The sequence below is a fragment of the Dendropsophus ebraccatus genome, chromosome 11, assembly GCF_027789765.1.
Source record: "Dendropsophus ebraccatus isolate aDenEbr1 chromosome 11, aDenEbr1.pat, whole genome shotgun sequence".
Taxonomy (NCBI): domain Eukaryota; kingdom Metazoa; phylum Chordata; class Amphibia; order Anura; family Hylidae; genus Dendropsophus; species Dendropsophus ebraccatus.
The window spans coordinates 60,974,869-60,988,923 of record NC_091464.1 but is presented as its reverse complement, the minus strand read 5'-3'; the positions used below and the strand labels follow the sequence as shown (position 1 = coordinate 60,988,923).

The window sequence follows — 14,055 nt, the reverse complement described above, 5'->3', positions numbered from 1 at the left end:
GAGCAATCTCTTATGGGCAGGGTTCTCTCTCCTGTAGAGTGCAAGCTCTTATGGGCAGGGTCCTCTCTCCAGTAGAGTGTAAGCTCTTATGAAAAGTGACCTCTCTCCTGTAGAGTGTAAGCTCTTATGGACAGGGTCCTCTCTCCTGTAGAGTATAAGCTCTTATGGGCAGGGACCTCTCTCCTGTAGAGTGTAAGCTCTTATGTGCAGGGTCCTCTCTCCTGTAGAGTGTAAGCTCTTATGGGCAGGGTCCTCTCTCCTGTAGAGTGTAAGCTCTTATGGGCAGGGTCCTTTCTCCTGTAGAGTGTAAGCTCTTATGGGCAGGGACCTCTCTCCTGTAGAGTGTAAGCTCTTATGGGCAGGGTCTTCTCTCCTGTAGAGTGTAAGCTCTTATGGGCAGGGACCTCTCTCCTGTAGATTGTAAGCTCTTATGGGCAGAGTCCCTCTCCTGTGGAGTGTAAGCACATATTGTTTTATTCTCTACAGCTGCACACATATTGCATATTGAACAGAATGTCGTCTATATACCATCACTATTTTTAAGGTTTCACAAGGGCAACAAAGAATGAAATGGGTGATCCCTGGATCCACACATCAATTTTTTTAAAACATTAGACTATTAGACAATATTGTTTGCAGTGTAACTACAGTACATATCGGACATTACTTTTTATTGGCAGCATATTCTGCATAGGGGAAGCATGTGGTGAACCTGCTGGCGCCAACAAGGGCAGCATATGTCATATGAGGTATGAGGTGATATATATATATATAAATAAAATACACTGATGTATAGATCCTTAAATTACAAACTGCTCCTACTGTAATAGACTGTATAAGCGGATACTGGGCTTTCACGGCCATTAATATTCATCCCATCTATTATATTAGGGTCACATTATTTCAGTTTTTATTATAATACTCCTTTGTCAGGCTTTCTGGCTGGAAGATTCAGTCGTGCTCCTGCCATCGCTGGCGTACAGATGGTGACTGTGTAGCAGCGTGGCAACCTGCCAGTAAGTCCAAGCACCATGTTTGTTGGAGATCTGGAAGAAATGCTGCAGGCTCAGAATTAAGGATAATGCTGACTGATGGGACGTATTGTCGGTCTGTCCTAGGTCACTGAAGGAATCTATAAAGCATACTTGCACAATTATAATCTGCATGTAACTCTGAGTAACTTGTCGAGATCTTCCATTTTGTTTTATACTCCAATCACAAGCAGAGCTGCACTCAAAAAGAAGCACTGGATGTGAAAGGAGATAAAAGATCAATCGCAATCAGAACAAATAAACCTACAGTATATATAGGGCCCTAGTATGAGGAGTCCATAAGCATTACCCATTATCCAATAAATCAAAAAACCAAAAAATGCTGGACACGATATTTAAAATCTAATATACTTTATATAATTCACAAGTTATATATATATTAAAAATAAGGAAGTGAAGCAATATACAGGCCACCTAGTGATGAGGGGAAATAAATTGTACCTTACACAGTAAATCCAATGACAGACATATAGATGTACAGTTTACAACATATAATACTGGGCACTGGGCATAAAACAGCAAAGGAATGCTATATATAATATATATATATATATATATATATATATATATATATATATAGACACACACACACACACCTGCTGCAGCCCTCAACCTACCGATATCCAACCACTTATCCAAAGATGTATATGTACCCAAAGAACTTGATAGGTTGGGAGCTGCAACAGATGTAAGGAACATGGGTTCCTCCTGTAAATATGTACAGTGTGTATATATATATATATATATATATATATATATATATGTGTATAGTCTCCCTTTTTATTGAGTAATATTACATAGCATTCCTTTGCTGTTTTATGCTTAGTATTATATGATGTAAACTGGTACAATTTACTTCCCCCACCCCTAGGTGACCTGATATTGCTTTACCTCCTTATTCTGTAGTTTTAATATGTGTGATTTGTGAGTTTAATAAAGTATAATGCATTTTATATATTGTGTCCAGCATTTTTAATAGGATTTATTACAATCAGAAAAAATGGAACAAATAATGACAAGGGACCAGACTCCTAAACAAATACAGACCCCACAGCAAACTCACTAAACAAATATAAACCGCAGACCGGACCCCTAAACAAATACAGACTCCAGATCAGGTCAAATAAACACATATAGACCTCAGACCAGACCCCTAAACAAATACAGACCCCATACCAGACTCACTAAACAAATACAAATTGCAGACTGGACCACTAAGCAAATACAGACCCCAGATCAGGCCAAATAAACACATATAGGCCTCAGACCAGACCCCTAAACAAATACAGACCCCACACCAGACTCACTAAACAAATACAAATCTCAGATCAAACCACTAAACAAATACAGACCCCAGATGAGACCAACTAAACAGATATAGACCACAGACCAGACCCCTAAACAAATACAGACCTCAGACCAGACCCCTAAACAAATACAGATCTTAGACCAAACCCACTAAGCAAATTCACTCCCTAGAATAGACTTCTTAAACAAATACAGACCCCACACAATACATCCTAAACAAATACAGACCCCAGATCAGACCCAAGAAATAAATGCAGACCCCAGATCAGACTCGCTTAAGTAAAACAGTCCCTAAAACAGGTCTTGATAATAAATCGGACTCCAATCCAGTTTTTTATTTAACAAATACAGTCCTCAGACAATACCCTCTAAACAAATCTGGACCCCAGATCAGACCCACTAAAGAATTATACACCAGTGCAAACCTTCTAATCAAATACGGACCCTATGAAGTTATACAGACCACAGATTAGGTCCCTAAACAAATTCAGACCCTCAAACATATATACACTTTAGACCTCCTAAACAAATAACTCCAAAGTAGACTGATACTCACCTTGTTTGCTGTATGAACTTTATACTCACACTCACATTGCCTATTCTCCTCCTTGCATGACAAGGTCTAACGTAAGTAGATTTACAGCACCTGGGGCTTATGGACCTTTCATTTTTTATGGCAGGAATATGAACCGTGCCGCTGGCGCCCCATAAAAGCACAGTTGTTAGTCGTGTTGTTTTTCCTCCCTACCTCATTTAAGCACCTGTATGGCCTTTATAGTGTTTAACATCAACCTTCAGAGAAAGTAAGAGACTCCCGGGCAGATGACATTACCTATTCATAAACTTAATATATCAGGCCCAGTAGATGTTTAGCAGAGATGTATTCTGAGCTCCGCTCACCTAGCATATGTTAGAATCAATAGTAGACAGACAACCATCCATATGTGCAAGACATGAGACTGGTATTGCCAATGTGGCAGCACCTTCCAGTATAGAAGGTATCTCTTACACGACCAGGTTATAAGTGTCTCATGGGTATCTTGTGAGGATTAGGGTGGGACAGAAAAACATGGCTGCCATTTCCAACAGCACCACATCCGTCCAGAGTTTATGTAGGGTATTAAAGATCAACCACATTGCTGAAGATCAGTTCTATTAAAGGGAACCATTCACCCCGTGGCCCCCAGCAGAAACTGACATACAGTGACATAAAGGTCAATATACTTACCACATCGCTCCCGGTCCCGTCCCGGATCCCGTTGTTGACACGGAGAAATCGCCGATTCTTCTTCTCCCGCCCATTATGGTAATGAGCTGAGATGAGTCCAACGTCCATAGGAAACGACGGACGAGTCCAACTTATTCATGAGGTCCTCTTCTCGTCGCCGCCCATCCACGCCTCCTGGAACTTGATTGACGTCTTCAGTCTTCAGTCTTCTGACGAATTCCCGCGCAGGCGCCGTTGCGATGTTCTCATCACCTCTTCTGCGCCTGCGCGGTAAACAGGATACGTGTTCGAGACAATCAGTGACAAACAGTGAAGATGCGGAGCGGCTTCAATTGGAAACTGCGCATGCGCCGAAAACGACTGTCACGGCGCCTGCGCGGGATCCGGCGAGAAGAAAAAAGACGAGGAGGAAGAGGACCCGGCGTCAATCAAGTGTCGGAGGCAGTGAGAAGGCTGGACTTCGGACCCGGCGGCGCTCATTACCATAATGGGCGCGAGAAGAAGAATCGCCGATTTCTCCATGTCAACAACGGGATCCGGGACGGGACCGGGAGCGATGTGGTAAGTATATTGACCTTTATGTCACTGTATGTCAGTTTCTGCCTGGGGCCAGGGGGTGAATGGTTCCCTTTAAAGTGAATAAAGCTGGGCTGCAGTACCAAACATGATCTATGACAGATGTGGCACTGTTTAGAAGAAAAAAATCCTCTTTCTAACAAGAACAAGTCCATACATGAGCATTGCATTGGCATCTTAGGGTCCATTTACACAGAAAGATTATCTGACAGATTATCTGCCAAAGATTTGAAGCCAAAGCCAGGAATGGATTTGAAAAGAGGAGAAATCTCAGGCTTTCCTTTATGACTTGATCTCTCTTTATAGTCTGCTTCTGGCTTTGGCTTTAAATCTTTGGCAAATAATCTGTCAGATAATCTTTCTGTGTAAATGGATCCTTACTCTAAGGGACAAAAGTGATGCATTTTGGGTGAAAACCTCTTCTCCAGAAAACTGAAAGTTATGGAGGGGCAGTGATACATACTCAATACTCAAGCCTTGTTATTGGCTCTGTAACTGATCTATGATAGAAGCCCTTGTGTTAGCAAGCATTGGCACATGAAATAAGCCTCTTGCTACCCTGGCTTATCTATATTCAGCAATAAAACAGGGCTGCCATTCATAAGTCAACCTGCTAATGATAATGACATAACTGCTCATTTGCACCTAGTCTATACAGCAAAGCTGACAAGCAGTCTGCAGGAAAAATTACCTAATGATAATGGGAAGGCTTTGCTCAATCTGACCTAATCTACACAGGAAAGCTGACAAGTAAAATGCAGAAAACATCTAATGATAATAAAAAGGCTCCGCTCAATCTGACCTATTCTACACAGGAAAGCTGAAAATTAAACTGCAGAAAACATCTAATGATACTTAGATGTTCATCCTGCCAATGTCTACACAGCAAAGCTGGCTTGGGAGAGCTTCAGGGATCCCCAATGCAGCAGTGTACGTCATACTGCCTTCATCGGGAATGGTCCAGGAGATGCGTGAATGCTGGGAACAGGTCACAGGTGAGTTAACTGTTTGTGTTTTTATAGTGGTCGCCCCGTTCAGTGGGGATAAAGCCATTTTTGAGTCCCCCCACCGTATGGTGTGACCATAGCCGCCGTATAAGACGGCCCCATTTTCTAAGAAGATTTTTCGGGGTTAAAAAGTAGTCTTATACACCAGAAAATACGGTACAATAGTTTGGGATTTTTTTTTTTCATAAGGGCAAATACAAATGAAAAACTAAAATATAGTAACAAAAACAACAACTCCTTTTTTTATATATACCATAAAAAGTTTCTGTGACTCTAATGTGGAAGGCTTCCTATGAATACAAATTACAAATATTCATATGAATGGAATAAAAATTAAACAAATTCATCGTATCTAACACAAATTGCAAATAAGAGCCTGGTCATTCTGTGTGCAATACCATAAAGGACCACAAGGTGGTGGGTGAATGAGAGGAAGGAGCAGCGCTTCTCTGTTGTTTCTTGGTACAGTATCTCCAGGACATGAAATTATGGTTAAACAGCTTAGCTTTGGAACAAGTCCAAATTATGCTTTCAGATTCATTAACATAGAACTAAATCTCACAGTCATAAATCTGCAGAGCGGCTGCACTCATTCTCTCCAGTGCTGGAGCAGAGGTGGGCACGCTGGCTTCCTTTAGCTGATTTGGAACATTAGGGCTGCTGAGAATGGTGGTTCCGTAGCCACAATTGCCACGGTGCTGGAGCACTTGGCTTAAATAGTATACTACTTATGGTACAGGGTTGTTTTACATAATACTAGGATATATTCTATGTATGTCTTGATCTAATTCTATATATGTCTAGAAATCTGGGATTTATAGCTGCTTCCCAAGATAAAGTTTGGGCCACCAGAGGGGATGATTCCTGGGCAACCCTCGATCTATAAAGACCATATACACCTCTATTTACATATGCAATGTAATCTTCATCCTTATCTTTGTACACTACAATAAGATCTAATAGGTTATATGTGATCATCCCATAACAAATAGATGTCTTCCAGCTGTTGTCACCAAAATACCTAGTTAGACTTTCCTTAACTTGGAGAAAAGACGTTCACATCCGTTGTCTTCCTTCTAAATACTAATGAGGTGGTGCTTGACTTCGCCATGACCTACCATCAACACCATTGATGGTCACTAACTGGTCCTCACCTTTGAAGCTCCTCTGGCATTCACACTTATACCTGCTATAGTACATTTAAAGGGGTAGTGCGGGGGTAAAGAATTATTGACAGAATAACACACATTACAAAGTTATACAACTTTGTAATGTATGATATGTCTGTGAATAGCCCCCTTCCCGTGTCCCACCACCCCCACCCGTGTACCCGGAAGTGTGGTGCGCTATACATACCTGTCACGTGCCGACTCGTCTCCGATCTTCAGTCTGCGATGTCGTCTTCGGACGGCCTGGCCGAATCCCTCCGAGCGTCCTGAGTGCCGGCCGCCCTCTTCAGCGTCATCAGATGCTCAACCGCGATTGGCTGAGCACAGTTTGGTTCAGCCAATCGCGGCTGAGCAGCTGATGACGCGGCCGCGTCATCGGCTGCTCAGCCGCGATTGGCTGAACCAAACTGTGCTCAGCCAATCGCGGTTGAGCATCTGATAAAGGTGAAGAGGGCGGCCGGCACTCAGGACGCTCGGAGGGATTCGGCCAGGCCGTCCGAAGACGACATCGCAGACTGAAGATCGGAGACGAGTCGGCACGTGACAGGTATGTATAGCGCACCACACTTCCGGGTACACGGGTGGGGGTGGTGGGACACGGGAAGGGGGCTATTCACAGACATAACATACATTACAAAGTTGTATAACGTTGTAATGTGTGTTATTCTGTCAATAATTCTTTACCGCCGCACTACCCCTTAAAGCCTACAAGAATAGTTGAACCAATGGTAATACACAACTTAAACCATGGCTTAATATTGCTTTAGTCGTGTTCAAATAGTAGTGAATGGTAAATGGACAGTCTCTCAACATTGAAAAGGCTGCATTGTGTAAACTGCATTTAGGTTGGTGTATTCTTGGCCTTTTGGGTTGCAAACCATGTTTAGTCGTTTACAAGCACTAATAGGCAAAGAGTCTATGCTCAAAGGTGTACGAACCATTGAGACAGACCAAAGACCCAGCCCTGACTGGCCCTATCACCTTTATGGCTACTGTAAGTGGTGGGAATAGGTGCTTGGCTCTCCTCTTCAGCGAAGCTGTACTGGCAACAAACAATAGGGGTGGGGAGTGGGCCTAAGGGTCATGGAAAAGGAGGTAAAAATAATAAAAAAAAAGCCTCTTCAAAATGGCTCAAAAATGGGGGGTTGTCATTTTATGCTATAGATTTAACCCCTTCTCTCGGAACACCACTGCTCCATGAAAACATGGCTAAAACTCCTTATGCTAGCCCTATCTCCTTTTCATATAGGCTATGTGACCCTAAACAGGTTCCTTTTCCACATGGTGAGACTACCATCAACAAGGAGCAAAACTCCAAGCTGCAGGGGCACCAAACACCAGGATGTATAATGGCCATCATTAGTAGGGGGCACACTCTAAGGGGCCTATTCCATGGGAGCGATAATCGGCCGATTATTGTTCGGTGGAATAGAGAGAACGATCAGCCGATGATCGTGTCATCAGCTGATTGTTCATTTAGGTTCAAACCTAAAATCGTCGTTCGTCACCCGCACATCGCTACGGTGGAATAGCGGTGCGTGGCGGCGACCGATGATCCAAGCACCATACTTTACCTAGCAGGGCTTCTCCTGCGCTCCGTCTTCCTCCCCGGGTCCCGAACGCATCATCAACTCCGGAGCGGCCTGACTGAGCTGTCAGACCGCTCATCCAATCACAGGCCGGGACCGCCACGGGCAGTGATTGGCTGAGCGGTCTGACAGCTCAGTCAGGCCGCACTGAAGCTGATGCTGCGCCGCGGGACCTGGGGAGGAAGACGGAGCGCAGGAGAAGATCCAGCAGATCAGCGCTTGTTTACATCGTTGCTCAGCCCGTGCAATAGGGCCCTAATTTTTGCTATAAGGACCATCTACGTACACTGCTCTCTTATGTGCAGGATAAATGATGTGGATGAAGACATGTTATTATAGCATCAAAACATATTGAATATTGCTGCAGGGTTTACACTGGATTAATGAAAGGGAATAAAATATTCATAAAGGTCATTGTTTTTATCTGATGTTTTTAAAACTTTCTATTCTAAATCTATTGCTGTAGCTTAAGTCTATGATCACCCAGCTATATATGGCAGATATAGGCTTCTGTGTCAGTGATCCAAATGTACAGAGATATTATAGGGTAGATAGATAGATAGATAGATAGATAGATAGATAGATAGATATGAGATTTCTAAGGACTAGGGTTGCATTATTGAGCTTAAATACAGATGGATATCTGTGCTATTTGAGGACAATATAAACTCTGTATTCGAGCCTCTTTACTAACTTCCGGGGAGATGGATTGCATATTTTACTCATTCCGAGAGGAATTTAAAGGTAAGATCAAAGACTCTATCTTATCATTTTACTTCAAACGTAATATATTCCTTTTCTGAATTTTCTGAAAGGACGATTCAACCTGCAATGGAAGTTGTTTTATATAAAAAGATACTGGAAATGTTTCAGAAATTTATTTGTTCTACTTCTGGAGAATCTAAGGGTCTGTTCACATCACGGTTTGAGCCTAAACTGATACCTTTGAAAACATGTATATCTCTGATGTAAGGCTTTGAATAAATGTGAACAAAGCCTTACAGGGGCACTCTGCTTTGGACAACTCTACTAGTTAGAAGAGTCCTTTCCCAATAAACTTATCACAAAGTGCCCTCTTGTCAGATATTGAGTGCCTATCCTAAAGATAGACCATCATTAAAAAAAAAAAAAGTCCCAGAAAACGCCCTATAAGTGCTTAGTGCTATATGCAAAAAGCTCAAAGGGTTTAAGTCCAGTTGGTAGAACAAGTACATATACTGTAATTGGTGTAAAGCGAAAGTTTTCTTTGTTTTAGTGTTCCTGAGGTCTACCACGGAGATCTTAGACCCATGAGCGGATGCTTGACTCAATTGCCAATAATGTAATTGCACAGATTTTGGTAAACACAGCCATAGACATCTTCTAAAGAACCTTACCTGTTGCTTCCACCATTCCTTCCAAGATGACCACGATCTCAAGATCTTCTTTTGGTAACTGAGCTTTTGAAATCTCCCAAAATGGGCTGTGCTGATTGATTTCATGGCTTATAATCAGAGGAGAAACCAAGAAGAGACGATCATCTCCAGTGTCGTACCCAACATTGATGTCCGTCTGGTTGAGTGGTATGAACTCCCCCTCTTTTGTCTGTTTGGATTTGATCAATTTTGCCCTTATGGATGCCTCTACGATGTGCGAGTTCCTGAGATCCCCCACCCGGAACATCAGGCACAGTTTTCCATCTCTCATGGAGATGACGGCATTGGTTGAAAAGACCAAAGTCTCAGCCCTCTTTTTGGGTTGGGATATTTTGACAAACATGCAGCCAACCATAAAAGCATTGACAATTGAACCTAAAACAGACTGTACTAGTAGAAGTATGATCCCTTCTGGACACTTGTCTGTGATGACCCTATGTCCATAGCCAATTGTTGTTTCTGTCTCTATGGAGAATAAAAAAGCTGAAACAAACCCATTAAGATTATCCACACATGGACTCCAGTCTTTGTCTTGTAAATGGTCCAGATCTCCTCGAATGTATGCTATAAGCCACCATATCATTCCAAAGAATAACCATGTTACTGTGTAAACTAGGACAAATATGAACAAGTTGAACCTCCATTTCAAATCCACCAAAGTGGTGAAGATATCGCTAAGGTATCGATAGGTCTCTCGGACATTTCCATGGTGAACGTTGCACTTTCCATCTTTGCGAACATATCTCTGTATCTTCCTTTTTGCACACTTTTGCTTGGTGAGGTCCTCCCTGGCTTGCTTTGGGAGCTTCGGTTGCCGTACTGAGATGGGACTCTCCACGTCTTGCTCCATCAGGTCTTATTTGAGGCTTGGAAGCTGGCAACATAAAAAAAAGAAAATCAGAAATATTAAAACTAAACATTTAGGGAACAAATACTGTATAAATAGGTTAGTCATCACCAAACTGCACGATGAGCCATAACACTGTACTGTTTTCAGGATTCTAATGTCTTGGCCAGAGTGAAGAAAAGTTATAAAGAGCGTCTCTTACTGTGGAGGACCTGTCTTGTCCTGCAGTACACAGGAACTAGGGATGGTCCGAACCTGCCGAGGTTCGGGTTCGTACAAACCTGAACTCTCAGTAATGATTCCCGCTGTCTGCCCGCTCTGTGCAGCGGGTGGATACAGCCGGAGGACCGTCTGGAAAACTGGGATAGAGCCATAGCCATAGGCTGTATCCCAGTTTTCCAGGCGGTTCTCCCGCTGTATCCACCCTGTCCATGGAGGTGGAAGACAGCGGGAATCATTGCCAAGAGTTCAGGTTCGTACGAACCCGAACCTCGGCAGGTTCGGACCATCCCTAACAGGATGGTTAATTTAAAAGGTGCTGTGTAATACTTCATATCCCCTCTGATGATGCTACAGGGATATTAAACACATACTGCCAGGTTGCTTTAGAGATTACAAACCAGGATACCCTTGGCTTACTGGGGCATGGTGCAGATAGGTAATTGAAGCCTATTACAAAGTTATATAACTTTGCAATGTGTTTCAATTACTGGGAAAAAGCTTTTCACCGGAGTTGTCCTTTAAGACAATTAAAAAAGTTTCCTGTTTGCACAAATCTTCCTTTGAGGAACACGACATCTGTTTGTTTCTGTAAATTAATACAAGCGGATCTGTAGAGTTTCCCGATGCATTACATACTGTATACATGTAACGTCATACAGAACAATACACAGGGCTAGATGCCAGTTTACATTTACATTTCTCTGCTTTACATGGTTTTGATTAAACATAAAATTGTGATGTTTTCCCTTCTATGCTCAAGGGCAGCGGCTATAGGAAATAGACATGTAGCCACATTGCCACTTTAAATTGGGTCACTTTGGAGAAATGTATAGTGCAGGCCTAATGCAGCCAAAACACTATACATTTTTCATAAGCATTTAAAGAGCTGGTCTAAAAACTAAACGTGCCTCTGTTCTAAAATCTTTTAAAATTTAGTAGAGTTGAGTTTGTCATTTAACATAACCCCTGTTATACAGTATTACCTTTACATAGAACTGCAGGTAAATCTGCTGAGAGTCATCATTATACTGCACATGATACTGCAATCACTATTCTGCTGGTGGGGTCACTTTGTACATATATTACATTACTAATCCTGTACTGATGCTGAGTTACATCCTGTATTATACTCCAGAGCTGCACTCAGTATTCTGATGGTGGGGTCACTGTGTACATACATTACATTACTTATCCTGTACTGATCATGAGTTACATCCTGTATTATACTCCACAGCTGTACTCACTATTCTGCTGTTGGGGTCTCTGTGTACATACATTACATTACGTATCCTGTACTGATCCTGAGTAGCACACTATATTATGCTCCAGAGCTGCACTCACTATTGTGCTGGTGGGGTCTCTGTGTACATACATTACATTACTTATCCTGTACTGATCATGAGTTACATCCTGTATTATACTCCACAGCTGTACTCACTATTCTGCTGTTGGGGTCTCTGTGTACATACATGACATTACGTATCCTGTACTGATCCTGAGTAGCACGCTATATTATGCTCCAGAGCTGCACTCACTATTCTGCTGGTGGGGTCTCTGTGTACATACATTACATTACGTATCCTATACTGATCCTGAGTAAAGCCCCTATTACACGGGCCGATGGTGACCTGTCAGACCAGCGCTCGCTTGCTCTTTGTTTCCTGCTCACTGCTGGCCCTATTACATGGGCCGACGGTGAGCGGTTCAGAGTGGGGGGCCACGGGAAGCTACAGGAGGAGCTTCCAAGCCCATTGGAGGTAGTGGTGGTCTACTGCCGCAGCTTCTGTTACATGGAGCGATTGCCAGCAGACCATCGTTATCGTTAAAAAAATCTTTGGTTTACAGCACGAGGAGCCATTGGCACCCCACTCTAAAAATCCCCATCTGGCCACAAGGGGCTGCTCCCTCCCCTAGCTCTCTGGTGAATGTCACTCGTGTGCTTACAAAGTGTCACCTGTGAGTCTCTGGATATACTGTAGGTCACTGTCATGATTTATATGGTGTGCAGCACTAGTATCTCCCAATATAGTGACTTGATTCACCTATGGCTCCAGAGCTGCAATCACTGTTCTCCAGGCTTCAGAGGCGTTCCCTAACCGGTTCTCTTTGCTCACTTTACTAGTTGTCATGATGAACTATTACAGTGTCTGCATTATTAACTGCTGGGTTTAACACCTCTTGATATTGCTGCTACATTTTACATCAATTTTCAAAAACAGAGTCCCATGTGGTCAAATAATGTACAGGATCAGTACAGTAGACAAGTGTCCTTGGCAATAATAAATAATACAACCCGACATGGCCCATCAGAGCTGGAATACCTTCTTTGGTCGGCCTTGGACAGCATCTTCTCATTTGTAAAGAATGGAAAAGGAAAACAACTCAGCTATAATGCTGCCCAAAAAATGGGCCGTGCCATCATGCCTGGACTCAGAATCTACACAACGGTGTCACTCTTTGTGTACATAAGAGTATTTAAAGGAAAACTCAAGTGAAAACAAATTTCTTGTCAAATGTCAGGAACTGTCCAGAGCAACATTGCTACTGCTCTGGACAGTTCCTGACATGGACAGAGGTGGCAGCAGAGAGCAATGTGTCAGAGTGGAAAGAATACACCACTTCCTGCAGGACATACAGCAGCTGATAAGAACTAAAAGGCTTGAGATCTTTAAATAGAAGTAAATTACAAACTTCCTTAAACCAGTGGATTTAAAGGAATTTGTATGTCGGAGTACCCCTTTAAATAGAAACCAAATAGTATATCCATACAATGCTGCATAGTACTACCACATACAGCGATGTGTAACAGTACCACAATGTTACTTAATACCCAAATAATAGTGCCATATAGTGAATTATAGTGAAGTATTATATGGTACCTACCTAAAAATATAAAACCTAAGAGTCTGGGTCATATATAGTTCACATAAGAGTAATGTACAGAAATCAGATAATAAGGCCAATAGTGAGTCATATAGTCATATACACTATTCTAATATTATTTCCATAAAGTACCTGCATAGACATGCCAATGTTTAAATGCCAGTGTAGTACAGTGTTTAAACAATGATGCCATATGGTACTAACATTAACTGCTGTCACACAGTGCTCAAATAACATACTTGTGTAGTACCCAAATAATACCGCTATATAGAACAATAACGCTATAGATTCAACACATAACTATGTCATGAAGGTAGTATAGTCAACAAATAGTGACATTGAGAGTCACACAAATCTCAGTATAACATTACACACTATACTTGCTAGTTCTATGTAATACCTACAGAGAAAAGCCACAATATCTACACGTGACAATCCTACACAAGAACAAAAAACAGTGTAGTATAATTATTCAGATCATTCTGGCACGTGGTACAAGCATAAAACACAGTATGTAACATGGCTCTATGATACCCAAATAATACTTCTATAGGCTATGTTCACACAACGTTTTTTTCAGCTCCGTTTAAAAAGACGTCCGTCATTTGGAGCCTAAAATAACAAACGTCATTTAGCAGCCTGGCCTGGCTGTTGGTACATTATTCTAGTTTGGGGTTACTAATTGGCCTTTTGGTGTGTCTTAATTGAAAAGTCAATTGAATTTAATAGTAAAAATGGAGAAAGAGTGTGTGAAACTGT

General features: G+C 42.1%; 1 protein-coding gene across 4 annotated transcripts in view; it reads right to left on the bottom strand.

Moving 5' to 3' along the window:
• Nucleotides 1-14,055, bottom strand: part of KCNJ6 (potassium inwardly rectifying channel subfamily J member 6) — a 157,839-nt gene that overhangs the window by 25,332 nt on the left and 118,452 nt on the right. For all 4 annotated transcript variants that reach the window (XM_069945302.1, XM_069945303.1, XM_069945304.1 and 1 more), the window contains exon 2: nt 9,306-10,218. In XM_069945302.1, the coding sequence (XP_069801403.1) occupies nt 9,306-10,194 (889 nt within the window). In that variant the 5' untranslated portion in view covers nt 10,195-10,218. The remainder of the gene's footprint in view (nt 1-9,305; nt 10,219-14,055) is intronic.